Source organism: Urocampus carinirostris, chromosome 8, assembly GCF_059441175.1.
Source record: "Urocampus carinirostris isolate Australia breed hairy pipefish chromosome 8, RoL_Ucar_1.0, whole genome shotgun sequence".
NCBI lineage: Eukaryota > Metazoa > Chordata > Actinopteri > Syngnathiformes > Syngnathidae > Urocampus > Urocampus carinirostris.
In genome coordinates this window covers 26995519-27017429 of record NC_142356.1, presented here as the reverse complement: position 1 = coordinate 27017429, position 21911 = coordinate 26995519, and the positions used below count along the sequence as shown (strand labels likewise).

Below are 21911 nucleotides of genomic sequence, written 5' to 3'. Positions count from 1 at the left end.
AACAAAACACTATCGAGCAATGGTAAAATATGGTGATTGTCTTGATAAAATATATTTTTTGTTGAACAGTTGTATCCGTAATAGTAAAATGGATTTTTATTTGATTAATTGATCTTTCTTTGCTCCAATATCTCAATCTTTATGCAGCTATGTTTTTATTTTTTACTTATCTATTAACATCTAAACCTTTCAATAAATAGTTACACCATACCAAAATGCTCACTTGTTATTCCTAAAAGGAAGAAAATATATTATTTTTGATCTTGAAAAAACATGCCTTTATTCTCAAGAAATTATGATTATTCTAGAAAACATCAAATGTGTTTTTCATAAAACTATGAACTATGATGATTAGTCTTAAGTTGAGTAGACACTAAGAAGAGAAGACATCAATGGATTTTGGGCATGCAAGGAGATCAAGGGATCCTACACCTCCTTTATGAAATTCTTACCTGTTCTAAGGATTCTGCCCTGAGCCCCTTATTTTATTTTCAGTATATTTCTTAGGTTACAAAAGCAGATCCACGCTAAAAGGTGTGGAATCAAAGAACCGCAATATTATTGACCAGAAGTGACATTGATGGAAACAGTTCATAATAGTCAAAACAACGGACAACAGTGCACAATAATAGGCAAAACAAAGAACTGGCGTCCTACGCAATCTTATTTAGAGGGGTCCAGTATTAAAAAAGGAATAAACGTATCATAAATGTTTGAGTGACAAAGAATTCAGGCAGAATTTTTGTTTCATTTCCTATCTTTCCTTTGTCCTACTTAAGATGTTTCTGTGACAATCTCAAAAAGACCAAAAGTAAAAAAGCCCATGAAACATCAAATCATCCCTATGATTTCCTTTTGTTTTTGTCCGTCTTCTTTGTAGAATTAGCACAACACTATTGCTTTTGATGTCTCTAACTCTTGACACCCCCTTTTTTGAGACACTGCACCTGTCTAGCATTGAGAGAGAACATGACTTCCAATCGGATCTTGCAAACCAAAATTGGAAAATTCAAAACCAAAAATAATCAACTCAAGTAGGATCAATCATTTTTGCATCGCGGATACTCTCTTTGTGCAAATGCACGGCTGCTTGTGCTGTTTATGTAGCAGTTTTAGGGGAAATTTTGCATGCTAGGTGTGGGCTGGTCCACCAGGGGGTGTTGCATGTTCGCTTGATGCTGGCCGATGCCCGCCGCCTGGCGCATGCCCACAAAACCAACCGTCATCGTGCTTGCTGCCGTGTGTGCCCAACGCTCATGTTCGGAGGTAAACCCGATGGACTCTCGATAGCAACTGCTCGCAAGCCTCCACCCTACGGATGGCTTTGGAGGTTCTATCCAATGGCCCCATCCATCGGATTTACCTAAGATATGCAGGGAACCTCCTGACTGGTAGAGGGAGCTCTATAGAACATACAAGAGATAAATAAAAAAAAAATAATAAAAAAATCCTGTCTCCTGAAGAAAGCCCCAGTGATACAGTTTTTTTTGTTTTTGTTTTTTGGGACCACAATTAAGCACCAACTTAATTGAAGTCCGTGCAGATTATCGTGTGTAAGTGTACTTGTGTTACATATATTGTAATCATACTTTATTGGTGTGGCACAGCATAGATGTGTGAATGTGCTACATTCACACATTTAGGGAACATGGGCACGGTTTGGGTAGGAGGCCAATTCAGTCCTAGGATTGCTCCTCCTGGTGGTTCCGGGCTTTGGCGGTCACTTAGCAAAACGAATAACCTCCCCCCCTCCCACTCCGCTTTTGGGAAAGTTATAAATACATTCATCTGATATTGTTTTGTGCAGCATACATACACAAGGTATTTAAAAATGTATTTCCTATTGTCAAGAATAAAAAATATATTAACTTCTTAAGGATGAATAAAATTGCATAAATACATATATTTCGAAAAAGGCTTTTTAATGCCGACAAGCATCGATGCATTCTTCATTGTTTTAATTCCTAAACATAAAATAATCTGACTTGTGATATCGCAAGTTTAATTAACAAAACTATTATGATCAAAAGCAATTCTAATTATATTCTGTATTTTGTATTTCGAATAAAAACGGACTACTGTAACTTTTCGCTCAGAAATGTATAGAAAACTGCCTAAACTTCATAATCTTGAAATCCGCTGTGTTTCATTTTATTTAAAAAGTAATAATTAAAATTAAAAAAAACAAGCTTTAAGTTACTATCCTTATAAAAATGACAAGTTCTCAACCCGGACAAAAACTGCCAAGTTCTAATAACAATCCAAATGTGCAATTATGTGATTATGTATATTAATATTAAATGGTTTTTTTAAGAAAATAAATGACTTCTCATATTTGTCCATGACTCATTATCTAGAAATTAAACAGTTCCACAAAACTTTTTTTTTTTTTCTAAAATGAGGAAAGTTACTTGGGTAAATGTAAATCTATACGGTGGCCTCCTTACATATGGGATTAATACATTACACGATCGAGTTCGTATCTAGAATTTTTCATACATCGAATGAATATTCCCCATAGAAAATAATTGAAAACCAATACATCCATTTCCAGCCTGCCAAAATCATCCAAAGTAACCTTAATTTGCTATTAAAAAAATTGTAATCAAACATAAAAATAATGTAATAAGATTGATTAGATAATATCAACCAAAAAAAAATGCGTGTTACTAACGACCAGATACTGTGGAGGAAGTCAGCAGTTGCTTACTTTATGAACCTTTAATGTGCATGGGTTCTCTGCATGATACGCCAGCAGCAGCTTTACTTTATAGTCACCAATGGCATTAGCACATAATGTGTATGTGCTTGTTGCCGGGCATTATTTCACCCCAAAAAGTTGTCTCATTGCTGTTAAACTCTTTGGAAATTAGAAAAGCAAAGCGCTAAATAAACTCTTCGGCTTTGGTATCTGCACTTGCTGCTCCCCCATGCCGTACCACAGAATATGCCAGTTTATTTCAAGAACTCGGCCCTTTAGTGTTTGGAAATTCTTGTTACTTAGATTTTCTCTTGAATGTCGGTAAAAAAAAACTTCATGAAAATACACCTCGTATCTCGAATTTATCAATTAGCAGCTTGTATGTAGAAGGGTCACTGAAAGTGTTAATGTTATTTTGAATATTTGTTCTGGTAAAAATATAGTCTACAACACAAGAATTCTTATCGACAAAAACAAAGCTATATTATCACATTCAACACACTAATTTGCAGAATTTTCCATTCATGGCACCATTTCTTTAAAAAACAAACAAAAAACACAACAACATTTTCCAGTCCTGTGCTGTGCTGTCTCTTATGGTGTATCACTGATGTATCAGGAGACTCAAGCGACTCGCCGGGCACACATTCCGCCAACCGCTGAATGCCGCCACCTTTGCAAGCGCATTTACCTAAGACATTGAAAGCAGATCCAAAACCAAATTGACCATAACTTGGAAATCCGACACAGTCATTGGCTGCTGTCTATGGAGCTCTCTCAACCTCATGGCCCTTTTTCGGGCCCTTTGCTGCCCCCCGTCCCCAGAGGATGTTGGGGTGCAGCCGCGATGCAGCCGGGACATTATCCGTTTCACGATGTTCATACCGACTGGCTCTCTGCAGAGATTGCTTCGGATGGACCTGCCGGTTGCCGACGACAACACGGTCCATTTTAACTCTACACTCATGGCGCTCATCAGGACAGCACTGGATATCAAGATCGCCAAGGGTACGAACACAAAGTATTGATCCTATCCCGTGACATAGTCATCTTCAACAGCCTGGCTTTACATCAGTGGTGTCCAAACTGCTCGTCAGTGACCTGTAGAATATACTTAAAGTGATACTTACTACTCAAATTTGTTTTACACAAGGGCGTACGTTTGGTCTTGGCAATGGTGGAGAAATAGCACATTTTTTAATTTATCACATGATATTAGTGGGGACAGGTCCCTTCTGTCCATGCCAAAACTTCACTCTTAGTTTTAAATACTACACATTTACATTAACAATTTATAGATTTTAAAGTAACATAAAATTTCAACAAACCTTGATTTTTTTGTTTCCAAACAAAAGCCATAGATATAAACGTGAATTTTGATGTACTTGATCAGCGGTCAAATATTACAGTGTCCCTTAATAAGGTTTTTTTTTTTTTAATTGTACAAAATTGATTGACTAATTCTGTGATTTGTATTCTTGGTTCTCAATATTTTGACTTCTTACTCAAATATTTTTGCCTGAAATTCTGTCAACATGTTGTTTCTTTTCTTTGAATATGACTTTCACATCTTAAAGGAAAAACAAGATAGTCGAAATGAGTTTTTCCTTTTGTAAAATAAGATCTCTCCTAACACTACTTTTTTTCTGAATTGGACATTCTTGTTGTATGACAAACTTTAAATTAAGTTGTATTAAAATACTTTTAATCCAAGAAAGCACACGATACTCAAAAATTCAATTATTTTGAAAAAGAAGAATTCCTTCATCTAAAGATATACACAATTTTGGGATTAATGGCATTATGAATAACGCCGTTAATGTAACATCCTTTTTTTTTTTTTCGGTAACCGGGTAACCTAACTATTACTTTTCCTGCCATTATATCACCGTTATCGTTATGGTCAAAAGCGTTGCTTTACTTTATTTTGCTTTATTTTGATATGTAATCAGAAACAAGAGGAAAACATTTAAAATCTAGCTTTGAAGACCGTTTATTTAGATGAACGGTTAAGAACAGCATAATGTTCATCGTCCTGTTTGCATTCTGAACTTATATCCTTAAACAAACAAATAAACAAAACTTAATTGACAGCACAAATCTATAACCTGGAACACTCACAGGCGGTGCAGACAAGCAGCAAATGGATGCGGAGCTACGCAAGGAGATGATGGCCATTTGGCCAAACCTGTCACAGAAGACGCTGGACCTGCTGGTCACGCCTCACAAGGGTAAGTTGCCGTCAAGACCTGGCCTCAGTATTCAGTGGTAATGTTTGTACGTCCGATCATCCAACTCACCAAGAGGACAGCTTCTACCTGTCAGTCAATGCTTCGCACCCCCTGATCAGGGAACATACAAAATACATAAATTAGTTACCCAAGATGGTAAACAAACATTTGGGTAATGACACATTGACAATTTTACTAAGAAATGTAACTGTGTCAGTTTTTTTCCTTGATTAACCTCCGTATTACCATGGAAACTGATTATGAATAATGCATCAGCCATTATAGTTTTTAACATGGCTAGTTCCCTGGCTCTAGGCTGTACTTGCCAGTTGATATGTAAACCACAGATCCATGCACACACAGCTTGGATAATATGTGTGTTGTGCTCTTCGATAGAAAGGTGCCAAACAAGGGCATGTCACAGCAACCCAACAGGTCGGCTCAAGTTATCTATCTAATACCTCAGAGGCCCAAACTAACCATCACATAATTGAGTACACATTTGTATTCTATCCTGCTATCAGGGGGTGTCAACTATAGAAGATCCTCTATAGGAGTCTTTTCACTACAGGAAGAACTGAGCAGACAAAAAAACCTTAAGACTTAATCTAAAGCTCTTTAGGAATGATCAGCATGAACAATGAAATAATGTACAAGCACCATGCATGATTCAAATAGGCCATTTTGATCCATTGATGCATGGAAATAGCTTAATCAAACGTGTGATTATATGACTTTTTGCTGTGGTGCCAGAGGTTTCGTAGCCACGCCGCTGTGAAAAAGACACGAAAAGAAGCTCAATGTTTTCTAATTGCAAATGATTTGTCTTCTTGCAAACTCTTGCTTGGACAAAAAGCTTGAGTTTAAGAAAAAAATTGAGCTTTGGACCCGAAGGTTTCTGTTGTGTTTGACAGTGAGGTGGCCATGTTGTCCTTTGCGCTACCATGAAATGCACTCAAAGCATGATTCAGTGAGCTATTGAGATGGTGGAAATTTCAAGTAACTCAAATGCTCGTTGTAAAAGACAGAAAAGCATCTGCCTGTGAAAAGACCAAAGGCTTTCTTGACAACTGTACTGTGTTGTTTCAATGTATCTGGATGTTGCATGCCAGAAGATGAGGTCACTTCTGTTTCACTCTATGAGCCACTAATAAGACATAAACAACCCCATTAGGCAACTTCTCTGACTCTCTATACTTTATTTGAGATGATGAATGGTCAAATGTGGGCTTATGGAGCCTCCTCTGATAAAAGCCAAATATCTTATCGAACAGAAGTATCTGGTTACAATGAATTTATTGTTCTTGGGAATTATGTCTTTACAGGCATTCTTCGAACCAGGCTTCCAGAGTCCTGGTCTTTGAGGGCTTGAATCTTGGCCCTCAAAAACCATGATCACGCTATTGTGACCATTACCGAATGCTGGAACCCAATCGAAAACCACACATGAACTCCAAACAGCACCCGATCTAATTCCTAATATTAAGCACTAAACTGTAAGGTTCTGCCTAAACCTTACCCCAGTTCTTTTATCGTAGATGCTCACTGTGGTACAACTAAAAACTAGGAGACAGCATATTTTTATTTAACAATTTACTGGATGTCAAAAATATCGTATACACAGCTGTAGAGCCTTTTTCAGCACGATACTGAAGAAGTCTGTCTTATCTTAAACAGTCTCTAGTCTTATACTGTGTTGGCCACCCACTCGCACAAAAAAAAAGAAGTGTGGGGTTGGCTGGTTGGCTCAGTAATGTGTAACCCAATGGTCTTTAATAGTTCAAACAGGATAATGTGTGCAAGGACTGTCACAGCAACTTAGTGGGTCAGTTAAAGTATTTTATCTAATATCTGGGAGGCCTAATTAAACAAAACCCTTAACAAAAATCCAGAATGTATGACCCTAACCATGATGAATTTTAACCGTAACATTGACCCTAAACTCTTGAATTTTTGAGATTGCAAGCCTGACATTATTCCAAACATTACCATCCTTAACTATAACCAAGGTTATCCAACATTAACCCCAACCTATTTCTAGTTCTCTAAAATGTCTTGCTCTTTTACCCTTCATCCAGTTCGATGGCTTTGGGCCCAGATCACCCGCCCCAAGGTTGCTGGTTCAAGCCTCGGCAGGGTCATACCTAAGATTTACAAAATTGGTTCCCATTGCCTTGCTGCTTGGTGCTCGGCATTATGGGTTGGAATTGGGGGGGTTTGTTCAACTAATGACTCCCAACGAGATGTTACAACACATCAGTTGGGTTGAGCGAGGGGGCTAGGAATTCCATCTTCTGTATGAATTTCCCAGAAAGATTCAAAAATGTGAATGTGTTCTTGACTCTAGCCACCTCCCATTAGGGGATTTGGCTATATAATTTTAATCTTCAACTTTAAATCAGTGGACTAAAGTCCATCGGTGCTAACGAAACAGAATTGTCCTCATTGTCTGGTGCAACATTTTTGTGAAAATTGTGTTCCTATCTGTCTCGTCCCCCTATACCCCACCCAACACCCCCACAGCGCAGGGTCCCATCTCGCTCGGGTCTAATCTTCCAGGGTAACTTGTCATTTTCTCAGCAGCCACAGACTTGACGGTGGGCAAAATCTACGCCGCCATGATGATCATGGAATACTATCGGCAGAGCAAGACCAAAAAGATGCAGGCCATGCAGGAGGAACAGGTAGAGCGGATCACATCGATAGTTTCTAATGCCCAGGGAAGATTTTCTGAGTCCTTTATTGTTTTCACACCAACGTTTCAATGAAATGTTTAAATCAGTTTAGGAGCCCTCAGCATTGTGTCACTCCTAGAGTTTGCAAGTTTGCATGCAGTTTGGTTGGAGCACATAAATAAAAGGCATGATATGTTATCATTGGGATATTTTGCAAATTATTTTAAAATACTGCTCTTTAGAAGGTCAACTGGGGATACCCGAGGCTAAAATGCTGATCTGAAACCTAAAAACCCCTAAGTACCCTATTTCCAAACCCAACACTGTCACTAACTTTTCTTTGTCTGATGAAATTCTACCTTCAATAAATAACTCCAACAATAACCAAAATAAGAATTCCCTCAGCCTAACCTAAATAAATTGAAATAGAATTAGTGATTCAAAGCTGAGTGAGTTAATTTAAACACCAAAAAGTTACTGGCCAACATTACTTTAAAACATCGCTTAGATATTGGAATAGTTTATGAAAACGGTTATCATTCTGCCATGCTTTTGTATTTATGTACGGCATTAAGATATGGTGAAGCTTGGGCTGGACAGTTTTATGCCAAAATAAGCTCCATTAAAAAGAAAATCTGATTTACAATTCTTCATAATTGTTCCCTTCTACTATATGAATGTAATTTCTTTGTAAAACTGGTTTACTCTGTGGCTAATAGTATAGTCAACCACAGCTTCTAGCTGCGCAACAATTTCATCATTTAACTCCCACACTCTCCTCCAACTCTTTTTTTGATGTAACAAGCTCTAAAAATTGTGCTGTTTTGTTGCGCTAGTTTTTTTTTTAATTACCCAATAGAGGTTATTTTTAACCATGTGTTTTAGAGTGCAGGGTAGAGTGGCTTATCGTTAAAGCATCACTGTGATTAGCGGGGGAATCAAATTTGTATAAAAAAATCACGATAGATAAATATTAGGTTAAGTTTGAAAGTTTATTAAAATTGGGTTTTTCAGTTTGGAACTGAATCGTGAATGAATTAATGAGTTGTCCTTATTTTTGAAGTACGTTAACGTTAACAACAATATCAATATATTCACACTTCCAGCTTGATAAAGAAGATGGAGAGAGTTTTGTTTATTCTCAAATCTACATCCAGAGACTTTCGGCAAGTAAACAATAGCTGGGGCTGGGACGTTCTGTTCTGATTTATTACAAAAATAAATAAAACAATAACAGACATTTTCTGTACCTGTAAAATACGAATGGCGAGTTTTGTTTATTTAAGAAATGGCCGTAGTTTGAAAGAATGAAACCTCAGGAGTAGAAAGTACCCACCACATTAGAGCTAAATACATTCTAAAAGAAACCACTTGGAAAAATGCTAGACTAAATGATACTTTAAGTGACCAGTAAATAAATAATTACTTAATTAGATGGACAATCATAGATTTCATTAGTTACAACGAAATTAATAATTGGCTACAATAATAATAATATTTATATATATATATATATATATATATATATATATATATATATATATATATATATATATATATATATATATATATATATATATATATATATATATATATATATATATATATTCATGTTATGACATATTTCAATATCACAAAGATACCATATCATTGCAGCGAATCATGCATGGTATTTCTTTCCCACCCCTCGTTAACAAACTACCACAAACTTCCTAATATTGTACATGATGATATGTACGTTTGTTTGTTTTTTTGTGCCAGTGATGTTCTGAATTTTGGCAAAACTAAACAGCTGCGACTTCTTATGCTGTGTACTGACAGTGAATGCCCCTCAGATCGCACTTACTTATAAATTCTGCTCATTTATTCAAAATTTGTAATGCCCCTGAATGCAACCATACACCTGATAGACAACAATTCCTGTCTACCCGTTTGTCTTGCCATGTGTGTGCTGGTCCAGCTTTGCTTTTTGTTTTTGATTTTCTGCTCTGTCCTTGCTTTTCTTCTGTCGTCTCTCGTCCACGTTGTCGGTCCGACGTCTCACTTTTTCACCACCGCCCCCAGGATGAGGTGGGATCTTCTTATGTGGTCAGTCCAGCTCAACGGTTGATCGGTTCTGTGAAATTTCTCATCTGTGAAATTTGTTTTAGCAATCGTTGTTCGTCTGTATTTTTTGGTGAGATGTTGAGTGATCCACCCCTCAGACTGTTTGATCATTGAGTGGCGGGTTCCGTGAAGCCATGACTTGGTTAAGAACCATTTCATTCAGCCATTTCCTGACTTGGCAACTGGGTATGCAGTAAAGAGCCTGTGACAATCATGTATATATCTCTCATACTGTTTCTCTGTTTTTGTTTGTGAGGTGAGTATTTTCTGAGCTCATGGCCCATGTTAAGGCTTTTTTATGCTTCAACTAAATGTTTACTTACAAAATTAAAAACCCTGAATTGGAATTTTTATTTTAGTCAAGGTTGTCAAACTCAGTTTGGTTCTCGGGCCAGATCCAGACTTTCTGTTCTGAGGGGGCTGGATCAGTAGTATAATGTCAAGTCCAAATTTTTAGCTTTATTTTCATATATATATATATATATATATATATATATATATATATATATATATATATATATATATATATATATATATATATATATATATATATATATATATATATATATATGACTTGCCCATAATCGGATAATAAAATAGAATTAGATAGTAAAAATTTGAAATTTCTAATCTTAATTTCCGAATTTTTGAATTAAGTTTTATATTGACCATAAATGAGCCTTGACATGTCTGAGAGGATGCAGCCATGTATACTTTATCACTGTTCTCTCTTCAGTTGTTGAAGGCCATGGCAAAATTTAAGTCACGCTGGAAATGTCCACACAAATGTTGACGTCATCAATCTGTATGTGTAAATGTTTCCTGACTTTCATCATTTTACATGTAAAGGATTTTGCATACTTTATGTGCAAATATTTATTGACAGTAGCTCCCTCACCAATTTTGTGAAGCTCCACAATGACGCGGATCTGAGGTCATGGAATTGAAACCTATTTTCCATTGCACTGAACTTGATCAGTAAGGGTGATTATGTTCTGGGTTCACAAATTGTATCTTAATCCTAGGTAATTGTTTCTAGCAAGGTCATTTAACTCACCTTTAGTTGGTCTGAACAAACAATAACACCTACACTCTGCCCCAACCCTATTTTTTTACAACCGGCTCTGAAAATGGTGCTGTTTTGTTGCAAACAACTGCAAAAATGTAGTAATACTGTAGTTGTTTTTTGAATTACCCAATAGAGGTCATTTTAAACCATTTCTAGATTTCAGAGTGCAGTGCCTTGCAAATGTGTTGGATCTCCAAGAACTTTTTGACATAATGCCATATTTCGGGCTTTAAACTTACAGATGAAAAACTATTTTCGAAGAATAGAAAATATGTGAGACAATATGTGAAAAAAGAGTCACAAATAAAAATTAAAAAAAAGTCGGTGATGCAAAAATGTTGACCTCCTTCTTTTGTTGCGATCATAGCCACGAGTCATTTTGAACATGTCTCCAAAAGTTTTGCACACCTTGACAAAAACATTTGCCCAAAAAAGGGGTGCTAATACTTCCGCTAGGCACTGTAAGGTTTTTAAATTCAAATTTGAATCATTGGTTCAGATTTTGCTTTTAGCTAAGTATGCCAAGTAAGGGTTACAAAATGTGTATGAAAGTTTGTACCATGTTAGGCATTTAGAAAACGGATTAATGATTTTCAACAATGGTTAGAATGCCATTATTGGGTTTGAGTCTGAATCACAGCTAAAGTAAGAATTTGAATTTGAGGCAGGAGTTCAAGATTATTTTTTGAAATGTCTGTTATAATTTTATTAAATTGATGCATACATTCAATTAGAATAGAATAGAATAGAATATACCTTTATTGTCATTTATTACTGTTTTGTAGCAAGGCTATAAGTGGTTATTGTTACAAAGTAAAGTTTTAAGCCTGAGCTAAGATTTCAAAACAAGATTAGAACATTCTAGTTGTGTTTTCAAATAATGGTCACAATTCAGGTGTCTAGTATTAAATTAAGATGTCAAATGGTGATACAATGTACTGTATTTACTGTATTTACTTTACCCTTTACCTGAAATAGAACTCAAGTTTTGGTGAGTGTTATGAACGAGGGCTGGGGTGACATACTTAGATGTATTACTATATTATTTGCACGATAATTTATAAGTTGAAAATATTGCCTACAAAAATCAAAAACACTAAATGCAATCACATCTCTAAAAAAATATAAAACTTAGATTTTTGTTTCAGTGAGAATACCCAAATCACTTGCATGGACGATTTAAAGTAAATCATTTTTCATGGCTCATGCACAGAATCCAAAATTAGGAGTGCACGTTATACACGTGTTAATGCTATACTCGAATAAATTTGGTATATCCTTCTGCCAGTACATGTTGTGCATTGGAAAGGTGTCTTTATGTCTCAGATCAGCTGTCAAAGGTGGAAAAAGCTTCACCCTGCCACAGTCTGCTGTTGCTGAAGGCGCCCCCTTGGGGGTTCATGGTGCAAGTGTGCGTTTGTCCTGTTTATGTTGTGTTGTGTCCTCAACTAACTCACCCTACCTATCTCAACCCACTTTCACCCTTTACCTGTTTATCCTGCTTACGGCGTATTTGGAGCAGAACCGTCAGCCATTGATGTTTCAACGAATGGAGCCGCCACTAGAGGGCGACGGCACAGATGGACTGGGGGTGCAGGGACTCAACAGCCTCCCTGGTACTCAACTCGAAAACATCAACAGCGTGTGAGTGCTCAGTCAATTTATTGACGTTTTATGGTTCGGTTATTCAACCTATCGGCTGGTCAAAAATACTTTTTTTTTTCCAATTAGGTACAAAATGTTTAGCGTTCCTGCCCACGATTGTGTATATATGTTGCCAAATATTCCCCGTGCCAGGGAAGTATAGAATTGTTGGCTCGTGTCCTCTGAGGCTCTGGCGACATCAGATGAACACGAGACTTAAAAGGGTGAATCCCATTATCATGACCTATGATGCAGCCCAGAAACATACTGCAATTGTAATGAATAGTGATGGTAAACACTTCATTTCTGCTTAGAAAAATTTGAATTTTGCTTACACTGCCGCTAGGAACTTCGAAGAGTTTTGTCTGAGTTTTGTTCTTCAACCTCTTAAAACTGAGTAAAGTAATTTTACCTGCCGCAGTTATTGCGTGCGTTCCTTGTTTGCCTTCGCCTCCTTTAAAGTAGGCAAGTGTGGCTTTCGTCTGTGTCTCGCGCATTGGCAGTTCTACACTTATTTACTCCATGGGCGAAACTCTCTCCAATCGCCCCCATTTCCCACCCAAAAATTGCTAAGACACATGTTTAACACGAATAAAAGAGGTAGATATATTTGTCAATTGCACAAATACTTGTACCTTGGTCATATCCCTCAAGAGGGGTGACCAACAGCAAGACACACACATACAATACCAAAGAAAATAAAAGGGAAATAAATAGCAAAAAAAAAAAACAACACACAAACATTTTTGGACCATGGCCAACCCAATTGCCCAAACACCCAAACAAGTTAGGCACCTCGGCACCCAAGTTGGTCATGCTTTCGTCCCTCCAGATGAAACGGGACACCAGAAAGCGGCCATGTCACTCGGGTCAGGGTGACACAACGCACTCTTTTGTTCAACAGCCGGGCTCGACAGCTTTCACTAGTTTACCCCTGCCGCATCATACGGGTGCCCAGCCCATCCTTAAGAACGCGTCCACAATCCCACTATCCTTTCACAACACCTCTCCACTCCTTTCTATCACCAACAAGAGCTCTAGCTTCCATTATATTTAGACCTCTTTCCTGCAGTGCACTCATAACACCATCCATCCACGTCAATCGCGGCCTTCCTCTTGGTCTCCTTCCATTGACTTCTGCTCTGTAGATCCTCTTCAACATTCGCTCCTCATCCATCCTCTCCATGTGTCCAAACCAACCGAGTACTCTCTGATCAACATGCTTGCTCAATTCCACTACTACTCCAGTTCTGTCTCTCACAATTTCATTTCTCAGTCTATCCAATCTTGTCACTAAATACAAATACAAATACACTACATATGTAAAAATGGCAAAAGTTATTAAGAAATTGTGAAGAGAAAAATACAATAAAATAATAAAATAGACTTATCACACAATCACACAATAACACATTCTAGAAAACACACTGAAGAAAATGTAGGTGTATAATGAAAAGAGAACACAAACTGAAACCTGACCTTTCTGGCTTTCCTTGATGCAAATAAATGATCATCTGCTTGAATTTCAGCATTAGACATTCAGAAGGCACTAGCATGACGCAGAGCCAGTCGTGGATGACCACCAAAGCCCAGGAGATGTTCCAAAAGACGGGTAATTGGAGCCCCGACCGGCCGTACCCCGATGACCTCCATGACAACCGCCATAGCCCACAGGTATGACAAACATTGTTGCCTTGGCAACGCGTCAAGCACTTCTGCAATATTGCCGAAAAGCTAGGAGCTAATTTTTGATCATTAGAATTCGAATTAGAACAATAGAATTAGAATGTCTTTACTGTCATTGTTTGCAAAGAGATAAGACATGGCACTCCAGGAAAGACGCGAAATGTGAGTTTTCAGAGGAAGGATAAAAAAAAAAGAATGTTTTTTTCATAATAACTTTTTTAAAAACAAATATTCATAGGGACATTGTGTAATATTTGACCGCTACATGTCGCTGAATTCTGTATTAGAACTGAAAACAAGGAAACTTACAAACTACGAGAGTCAAAGTGACCAACCCGCATTATTTTACGTCTATTTTTTTTACCCAACCTCTCACAAGGTTTGGGGTTTTCTGGGGTACCCTGAGAAGCAAGTTGGCAGACAATCATGTCAGCTCCCTCTTGGTTAGACTGATGTGAGAAAAATAAATACAAATTACGTTTAAAAAAATACACGTTTATCTGATAAATCAAGTATTTTTGCTTATTCTTCAAATCAATTAATATCGTTTTTTAAGGAATATTCTTGACCAGTAGAAGGCACTAAATAATACACAATGTTCCTTTAAATAAAGTCCACTTATTCAAGAAATGTAAATGCACGCTGTATATACAAAAGGTAGATATATAGATAGATAGATAGATAGATAGATAGATAGATAGATAGATAGATAGATAGATAGATAGATAGATAGATAGATAGATAGATAGATAGATAGATAGATAGATAGATAGATAGATAGATAGATAGATAGATAGATAGATAGATAGATAGATAGATAGATAGATAGATAGATAGATAGATAGATAGATAGATAGATAGATAGATAGATAGATAGATAGATAGATAGATAGATAGATACTTTATTCATCCCCGAAGAATGGTGTCGACATACTTAAATTTCAAAATATATACTTAAAAGATTATTTTTCTTAGTCTACAGTACCTGTCTACAGAGTCCACTTTTAACTATATATATATATATATATATATATATATATATATATATATATATATATATATATATATATATATATATATACATGGTACCATTCTTGTTAGATGCTAGCAACTTCAGCAAATTCAATTTCCCTGGCTTGTTTGAATGTAAAACGTAATTTTCCATAACTCCTCAGACATTTATCATTTGTAGATCAAATAAGTGTTTGATTGGAAGTCACTAGTATGCTAGTTTTGTTTCACCTGGGTTGAATTACATATGCTTAGTTCTGTGGTAGCATTGTGGTGTAGTACAGCTCTGGACATCAAAGGGCATTGTTTTCTTGTATTAAATAAAATAAATTGATTTTTAATTTTCTATATTTCCACTGTGTTTTTGAATGATTTTCCGTTGTGTTTTGTTGCATGTATGTGTTTTTATTAAGTATTACTGTGTTCTCTAAATATGGTTTGCATAACAGAACATCTTTTTATATTTTTATTACATTTACTTTATTTGATATTGTATTTAAAATCAGGGTACATCCCTGACAGTGATGTTTGTGTATGGTGAGACACAGTGAGATTTAAAAGATAAATGAGCCTATATCTTATTCATCATTTGATTGGCAGAGCAAGAAAGCAATACTGTATATAAGCTGTATCATAAAAAAATATCGTCTTACCATGCCTAATACAGACGCTGCCCTTCTTACGGACAACCGTTCGTAAGTTGAACTTGTTCATAAGTTGCTTCATTGCTATATTTTGTATGTTTAGGGTTTATATAAGTATGTTTAAGGCTTGTATAAGTAACCTGTATTGTTTTCTGCTAAAAAATAAACGTTTCATAGAATAATGTGCTCTATAAGATAAAAGAAGTTGAGTTTAACTTACTTTTGGAAGATGGGCTTCAAGAGGTCCTCCTCCGTGGTAAAAAGTGGCCGAAAAAAAGTGTTCCGACCATTTTCTCCACCGCATGATACTTTTTTTATTCCACTTTCATTTCAAAAGAAACGGCTCACCTCTTCTTACACTTTACACCAACCATGTTGAATGGATGCACTAGATATTTAACAATAAAAACGTATTTTCGGTTGTGGCAGAAGGAGCATTACAGTAATGTCCTGTACTTGACTCGGAAAAAGGTGCACACAATGCAAAATCTAACTTACAGCAATGTCCGGATATTTTTCGACACCAGGAAAAAAATATTCGTATCTACCGTTTTACGTAAGTCGGATGGTCGTAAGTCGGGGAGCGTCTGTAAATGAAGTCTATTCACTGTTCCTTTTGATTAAAAGCCTCAATCAAAAGGTAGTCTTCCATTATGAAAAAAAGTCCATGCAACAAGAAGGAAATTATTGGATGGCTTGACTTGCTGTTAGTTAATATCACAAATTATTTTGTTTTTGGCTCTGGTGTGCGCCAAATAAAAACCCTTGCTCTCACCATCGCCCTCTGCTATGAGGCAAGAGAATTCCTCTGCCTTCCTCTGCATTTGTCAAGGCTCTGGGCAGCAATACGATAAATACTAATTGTATTGTATTAAAATAATTGTATTTTGAAAATCCAGCGCTTGTGAAAAATAATTTGAATGGGAAAGAACTTTAACATTGCATAAATATAACCATTTCTTATATTTTCTACTTTGTATATCCATGATGCCTCCCCTGACTGCACGTCACTGTTTAAAATGTTTATATATGTATTTACCAATGTGTGTGTGCGAGTGTAAGCCAAATGCTGGCTGCTAGTCATACAAATTTGACCCACAACGACACAATAAATTTGCTAGTCGAGTGTTAGTTTGCCCCCTTCCACAATGGCTGTAGCACCCCCTGTAGGTCAGGAGGACAGAGGTCACGACTCCTCTGGTTGTGTCCCTGCAGACGGTAGAGATGCGGGAGATGGGGCGGGACGGGTACTCGGACACCGAGCCCTGCCACTCCGTGGATGGGCACGGGCGCACCCTCTCCATGCCCCGCCTCTCAGCAGACAACCAAGTGAGCACCTCCATCACCCTCCACTTTCCTCACATTCCCCCCACCCTTCTTACATTCATCCCTACCTGCCATCTTCATACACTCTGTCCAGCTTATGTTTAATACAAAGCATTGTAAAATGTTAAGAGCATTTTAATAAGAAAGAAAAAGTTTTAATTGTTTAAAGTGACATTGTGAATTATTTAGTTCTTGTTAGTAGTTGGAAAAAACTTAATTGTTAAAAACAATATATATTTAAATAATACGCAAAAATACATGAACTATCATATATACCTGAATTTTTTAATAACTCGTAGGCCAATGAATTGATTTTTATTTTACATAACATGGTCTTGGTATGATTGTCCGCTATCTTCCTGCTACGGTTCTTAAAGACCCAAAGCTTTATGCTTGAGTGCTGGATAACCCGCTCAAGGCTGGGCAGGTAAAATACAAGAACATTGGTGCGGTTTGGTTACTTTGGTTTGTATTCTTCTTTGTGCTTCTTTGCACTACACCAGGGGTCTCCAACGTGGTGTCCGCACACACCAGGGTGCCCCCTAAGGACAGCTGGGGTGCCCGCCGACCTGTTTGACAATAGCTCACAACTGCTACTCTCGGTTTGAAAAACCCCTGGACTTCACAATACAGCGACTTATTGTGATTAAAGAAAAACACATTCCTTGAACTGCAAAAATAATTTCTAAACATCTTTTTGGATTAAAATTTGGCTTTGAATTCAAATATAAATGTATTCATTAAAAACTACAAAAATGTATTCACTAGTGGTATAAATGCCCAATACCCTCAATTAACTCACACACATCCTCTGATAAGTATATAGTTTAGTAGACACTCAAAATAAGGAGAGAAGACATCAAAGAATTTTGAACGTGAAAGAACAGGAGAGGACTGTAAAATAAACCATCACTATGCCAATTTCCAACCTGTTCTAAAAGCCCTCCATCGAGCCCTTTCTTCTATTGAATCTCCTAGGTTACACAAAGCAGATCTGCCCTAAAGGGTGTGTGAATCAAAAAGCAATGTTCAAAGCAATATTGGTCAAAAGTGACAATGAATAAATATACATATGCATACATGTAATATTAGCAGTCCTATTCTAGTTTTATGAATCACGTTCATGGCTGCATGGTGCTGATTTACGTATAAAATAAGCACTTTCCATCTCTGATTATGTATTATACGGAATGCTTCCTTTCCCACTTCATTTCCATCTGATCCTTGGTGTGTCTGGCCTGCGCGCAATGTGGCAACATGATGGGTGACGCTGGAAAATATGGAGGACCAATCTTGCAATTTGTGCGGATAAATGTATAAATACCCATATGTATATATATATATATATAAGTCATGAGATCGAACCTTCCTGTGTGGAGTTTGTATGTTCTCCCCGTGCTTGCGTGGGTTTCCTCCCATCCATCCATCCATCCATCATCTGCACCGCTTATCCTCAGTAGGATCGCGGGGGTGCTGGAGCCCATCCTAGCTATCTTTGAGCAGTGGGCAGGGGACCCTCAACTGGTTGCCAGCCAGTCGCAGTGCACACAGAGACAGACAACTCACTCGCTCATTCACACCCAGGGACAATTTGGACCGACCAATTAACCTGACATGCATGTTTTTGGAATGTGGGAGGGAACCAGAGTGCTAGGAAAAAAAAACCACGCAGGCATGACAAGAACATGCAAACTCCACACAGGAAGGTTTGATCTCATGACCTCAGAACTGTGCCTTACACGCACTAACCACTGCGTCACCGTGCTGCCCATGTTCCAAAAACATGCATGTCAGGTTAATTGGCCAGTCCAAATTGTCCCTAGGTGTGAATGAGCGAGTGAGTTGCCTGTCTCTGTGTGCCCTGCAACTCTCCGGCTACCAGTTCAGGGTGTACCCTGCCTACTGCCCGAAGATAACTGGGATGGGCTCCAGCACCCCCGCGGCCCTACTGAGGATAAGCGGTCCAGATTATATATATATATATATATATATATATATATATATATATATATATATATATATATATATATATATATATATATATATATATATATATATATATATATATAAATGACATAAGTGCACTTTAGGCATTTAACTGTGTATTTTCTCATTCATTTCGTCATGTATAGTCGCAAATTTGATCATCTATTCTGTGATGTATGTTCATTCATTTTGTGATGTAAATGTTATTCAGATGAGGGGGCGGGTCAAACTGGTTAAGCTTTTCACCTATCGGTTAATCGACGAGTGCACTGATCAACTGCCCTCCTTCCCATAGATCACTGGCAGCTACCGAGGGTATCATTGTTCAACCTGTAGTATAAAAGCTCAGCTTGTTTGACCCGCTCCCTCATCTGACTAATATTTTTTGTGATTAAATAAACTGTAAAATAAATGACGAAATACACCACAAAATACATGAGCAAATAAATGACAAAATACACGACAAAATACATAAAAGAAATATGGGACAAAATACATGACCAAATGGGGAATAACCTTTTGGTGTGGAAAAATACATGACAAATTAATACGGAAATAGATAAATGATAAAATAATTGAGAAATAAATTAATTGCATTTATGTCATATATTTAAGTATTGCATAATTTATATTTGGGTTGATTTATTTATAATGAATATATTTTAGGTATGTCTTTATTTATACATTATTCACATTGCAGGATTGGTCACCCGTAACTTGGCTGGGGCCGCTGGAAACAACAGACTGTCCCAACGTACAGTTATGCGTGTTCAAATTCGAATCACGTTATCTATGTTGTATCCATATTGCTTTTCTTTTTGTGATTTTCTTTTCCACGTTGACCGCGGCAACGTTTTGTGTGTGTGTATATGGCTCTTTTTTTGGCGTGCAGCGGAGAAAACACAGGCATCGCGGAAATAACCTGAGCGTATGTACAGTATGTTTGCTTTTCTTGCGTTTGTCGGACGCTGCTGGTGCGTGCACGACGTTGTGATTGGGATGGGAATTGCAGACAGGAGAGGAAACACCTAATTGATATTTGGAATTGTTTCTGAAGAGGTCCTACGATTTATCTCGTTTGGATATCTTGATGTTTTTCTTGTATCTCTTTTACTTGGTTTGTATTCAATTCACATCATTTATTCTTTTAAATTAGACGAGGGCATGCTACGGCCAGAGGGCCACATCTGGGCTGGAAGGCGTTTGAATAAGGCCCTCCAAACAAAACTGGTCAAAATAGTGAGACAATAGTAAGGAAAGTACCATTAATAATAAAAAGAAATGTTGCCAACTATGTCCCCATTGTTCCTTTGTGTGTCTACAACAAAAATACTACAAAATGACAAACTAAATATCAAATGAAGTGCTTAATTTAGCGCTTAAAATCAGGGACCTCATGTATTATTTTGCTTTCATTCTAAAAGGGAAAATACTATATAATTACTACAAGAATACTACCACAGTAATACTGTAATTCAAAAATACTACTACCAAAGTATTACCCCAGAAATACTACAAAAATACAACTATGGTGATATTTCAAAAATACTAATGAAATTCGACAGAAATACTACTATGTAAATGCTACAAAAAATCCACAGAAATACAATTTAAGTACTACTTTGTAAATACTTCAACAATGCTTCTACAGAAATACTACAAAAATAACAAAAATGACCACATAACTATTGGTACAGAAACCCTGCAAAAATACTATAGATATCCAACAAAACATCACAATGGAAATACTACATAAATACTACTAGGGAAGTACTCCAAATATACAAAAAAATAAAACTACTATAGTACTACAAAAATACTACTGAAATACAACAAACATTATACTATGAAAATAGAACAAATATACTTCAAAAATACTACAAATGAAATACCACAAGAATACTACTACAAAAATACTATAGAAATAAAACTGCCGTAATACTGCAAACTACTACAGAAATACTACAGATAAACAACAACAAAATTCTACTATGGAAAGACTATACATACTACAGCAGAGATACTACCACAATACTACAAAAACTACATTAATACAACAGAATTACAACAAAAATATGACTGCAGAAATATTTTTTACAAAAACAACAGTAATACTACAAAACTAAACATAAGATGAGGTGCTTAAAAACAGGGGATTCCTTTTATTATTTTGCTTTTATTGTGATGTTTCAAAAAAGAATTTTGAGACTAATCTATTTCAAAAGAAATATAACATGTAGATGTCGGCATGGATATTTTCATAAATGAAAAAAAAGAATGGGATTGGCCAAATTTTCAAACCCAATGCGGCCCCGGACCGCAAATAATTGCCCACCTTTGATGTAAATTGATTCCAAGTAAATTTAACTTTTTATTTATGAAATATTGAACCTTATTCATTTATTAATGCTTGTTATGTGCTCATTTTGTTCATTGGGTTTATTTTTTGGGTTTATATTAATTGATTCATCATATTATTTTGTTTATACTTTACTTTTATTATTTTCATGTAATTTTGTTGTATGATTTATTTTCTACTTTGTTTATTTATGTATTTTAACATTAGTTTAAAAAGGAGCATTTTTTGTTCAAGTTACTAATATTTCAATTAATTAACTTTTCATTTTATTTATGTTTCGAATTAATCATTTTTTATCATCATGTCTGTTTTTGGCTTCTTTTGTTTTTTTTCTATTCATTTACCTTTAGTGCGGTCAATGTTAAATAATTAATTTGCATCATAGGACAAATGTTTTTGATCTCTGTGTTTTGTTCAAACTCTTAGCATTTTATATAATATTTAATTTCAATGATACATTAAATGTTTTTTGT

The 21911-nt window shown here is 36.4% G+C and overlaps 1 protein-coding gene across 10 annotated transcripts in view; it reads left to right on the top strand.

The window, feature by feature from the left end:
- cacna1ab (calcium voltage-gated channel subunit alpha1 Ab) overlaps positions 1 to 21911 on the top strand; it is a 145784-nt gene that overhangs the window by 106522 nt on the left and 17351 nt on the right. For 3 of the 10 annotated variants that reach the window (XM_088342184.1, XM_088342183.1, XM_088342172.1), the window contains 8 exons: positions 3604 to 3709; positions 4825 to 4932; positions 7513 to 7616; positions 9672 to 9695; positions 12305 to 12426; positions 13956 to 14100; positions 16983 to 17096; positions 19972 to 20007. In XM_088342184.1, the coding sequence (XP_088198310.1) occupies positions 3604 to 3709; positions 4825 to 4932; positions 7513 to 7616; positions 9672 to 9695; positions 12305 to 12426; positions 13956 to 14100; positions 16983 to 17096; positions 19972 to 20007 (759 nt within the window). The remainder of the gene's footprint in view (positions 1 to 3603; positions 3710 to 4824; positions 4933 to 7512; positions 7617 to 9671; positions 9696 to 12304; positions 12427 to 13955; positions 14101 to 16982; positions 17097 to 19971; positions 20008 to 21911) is intronic. The other 7 variants (XM_088342174.1, XM_088342173.1, XM_088342178.1 and 4 more) reach the window with 6 other exon arrangements.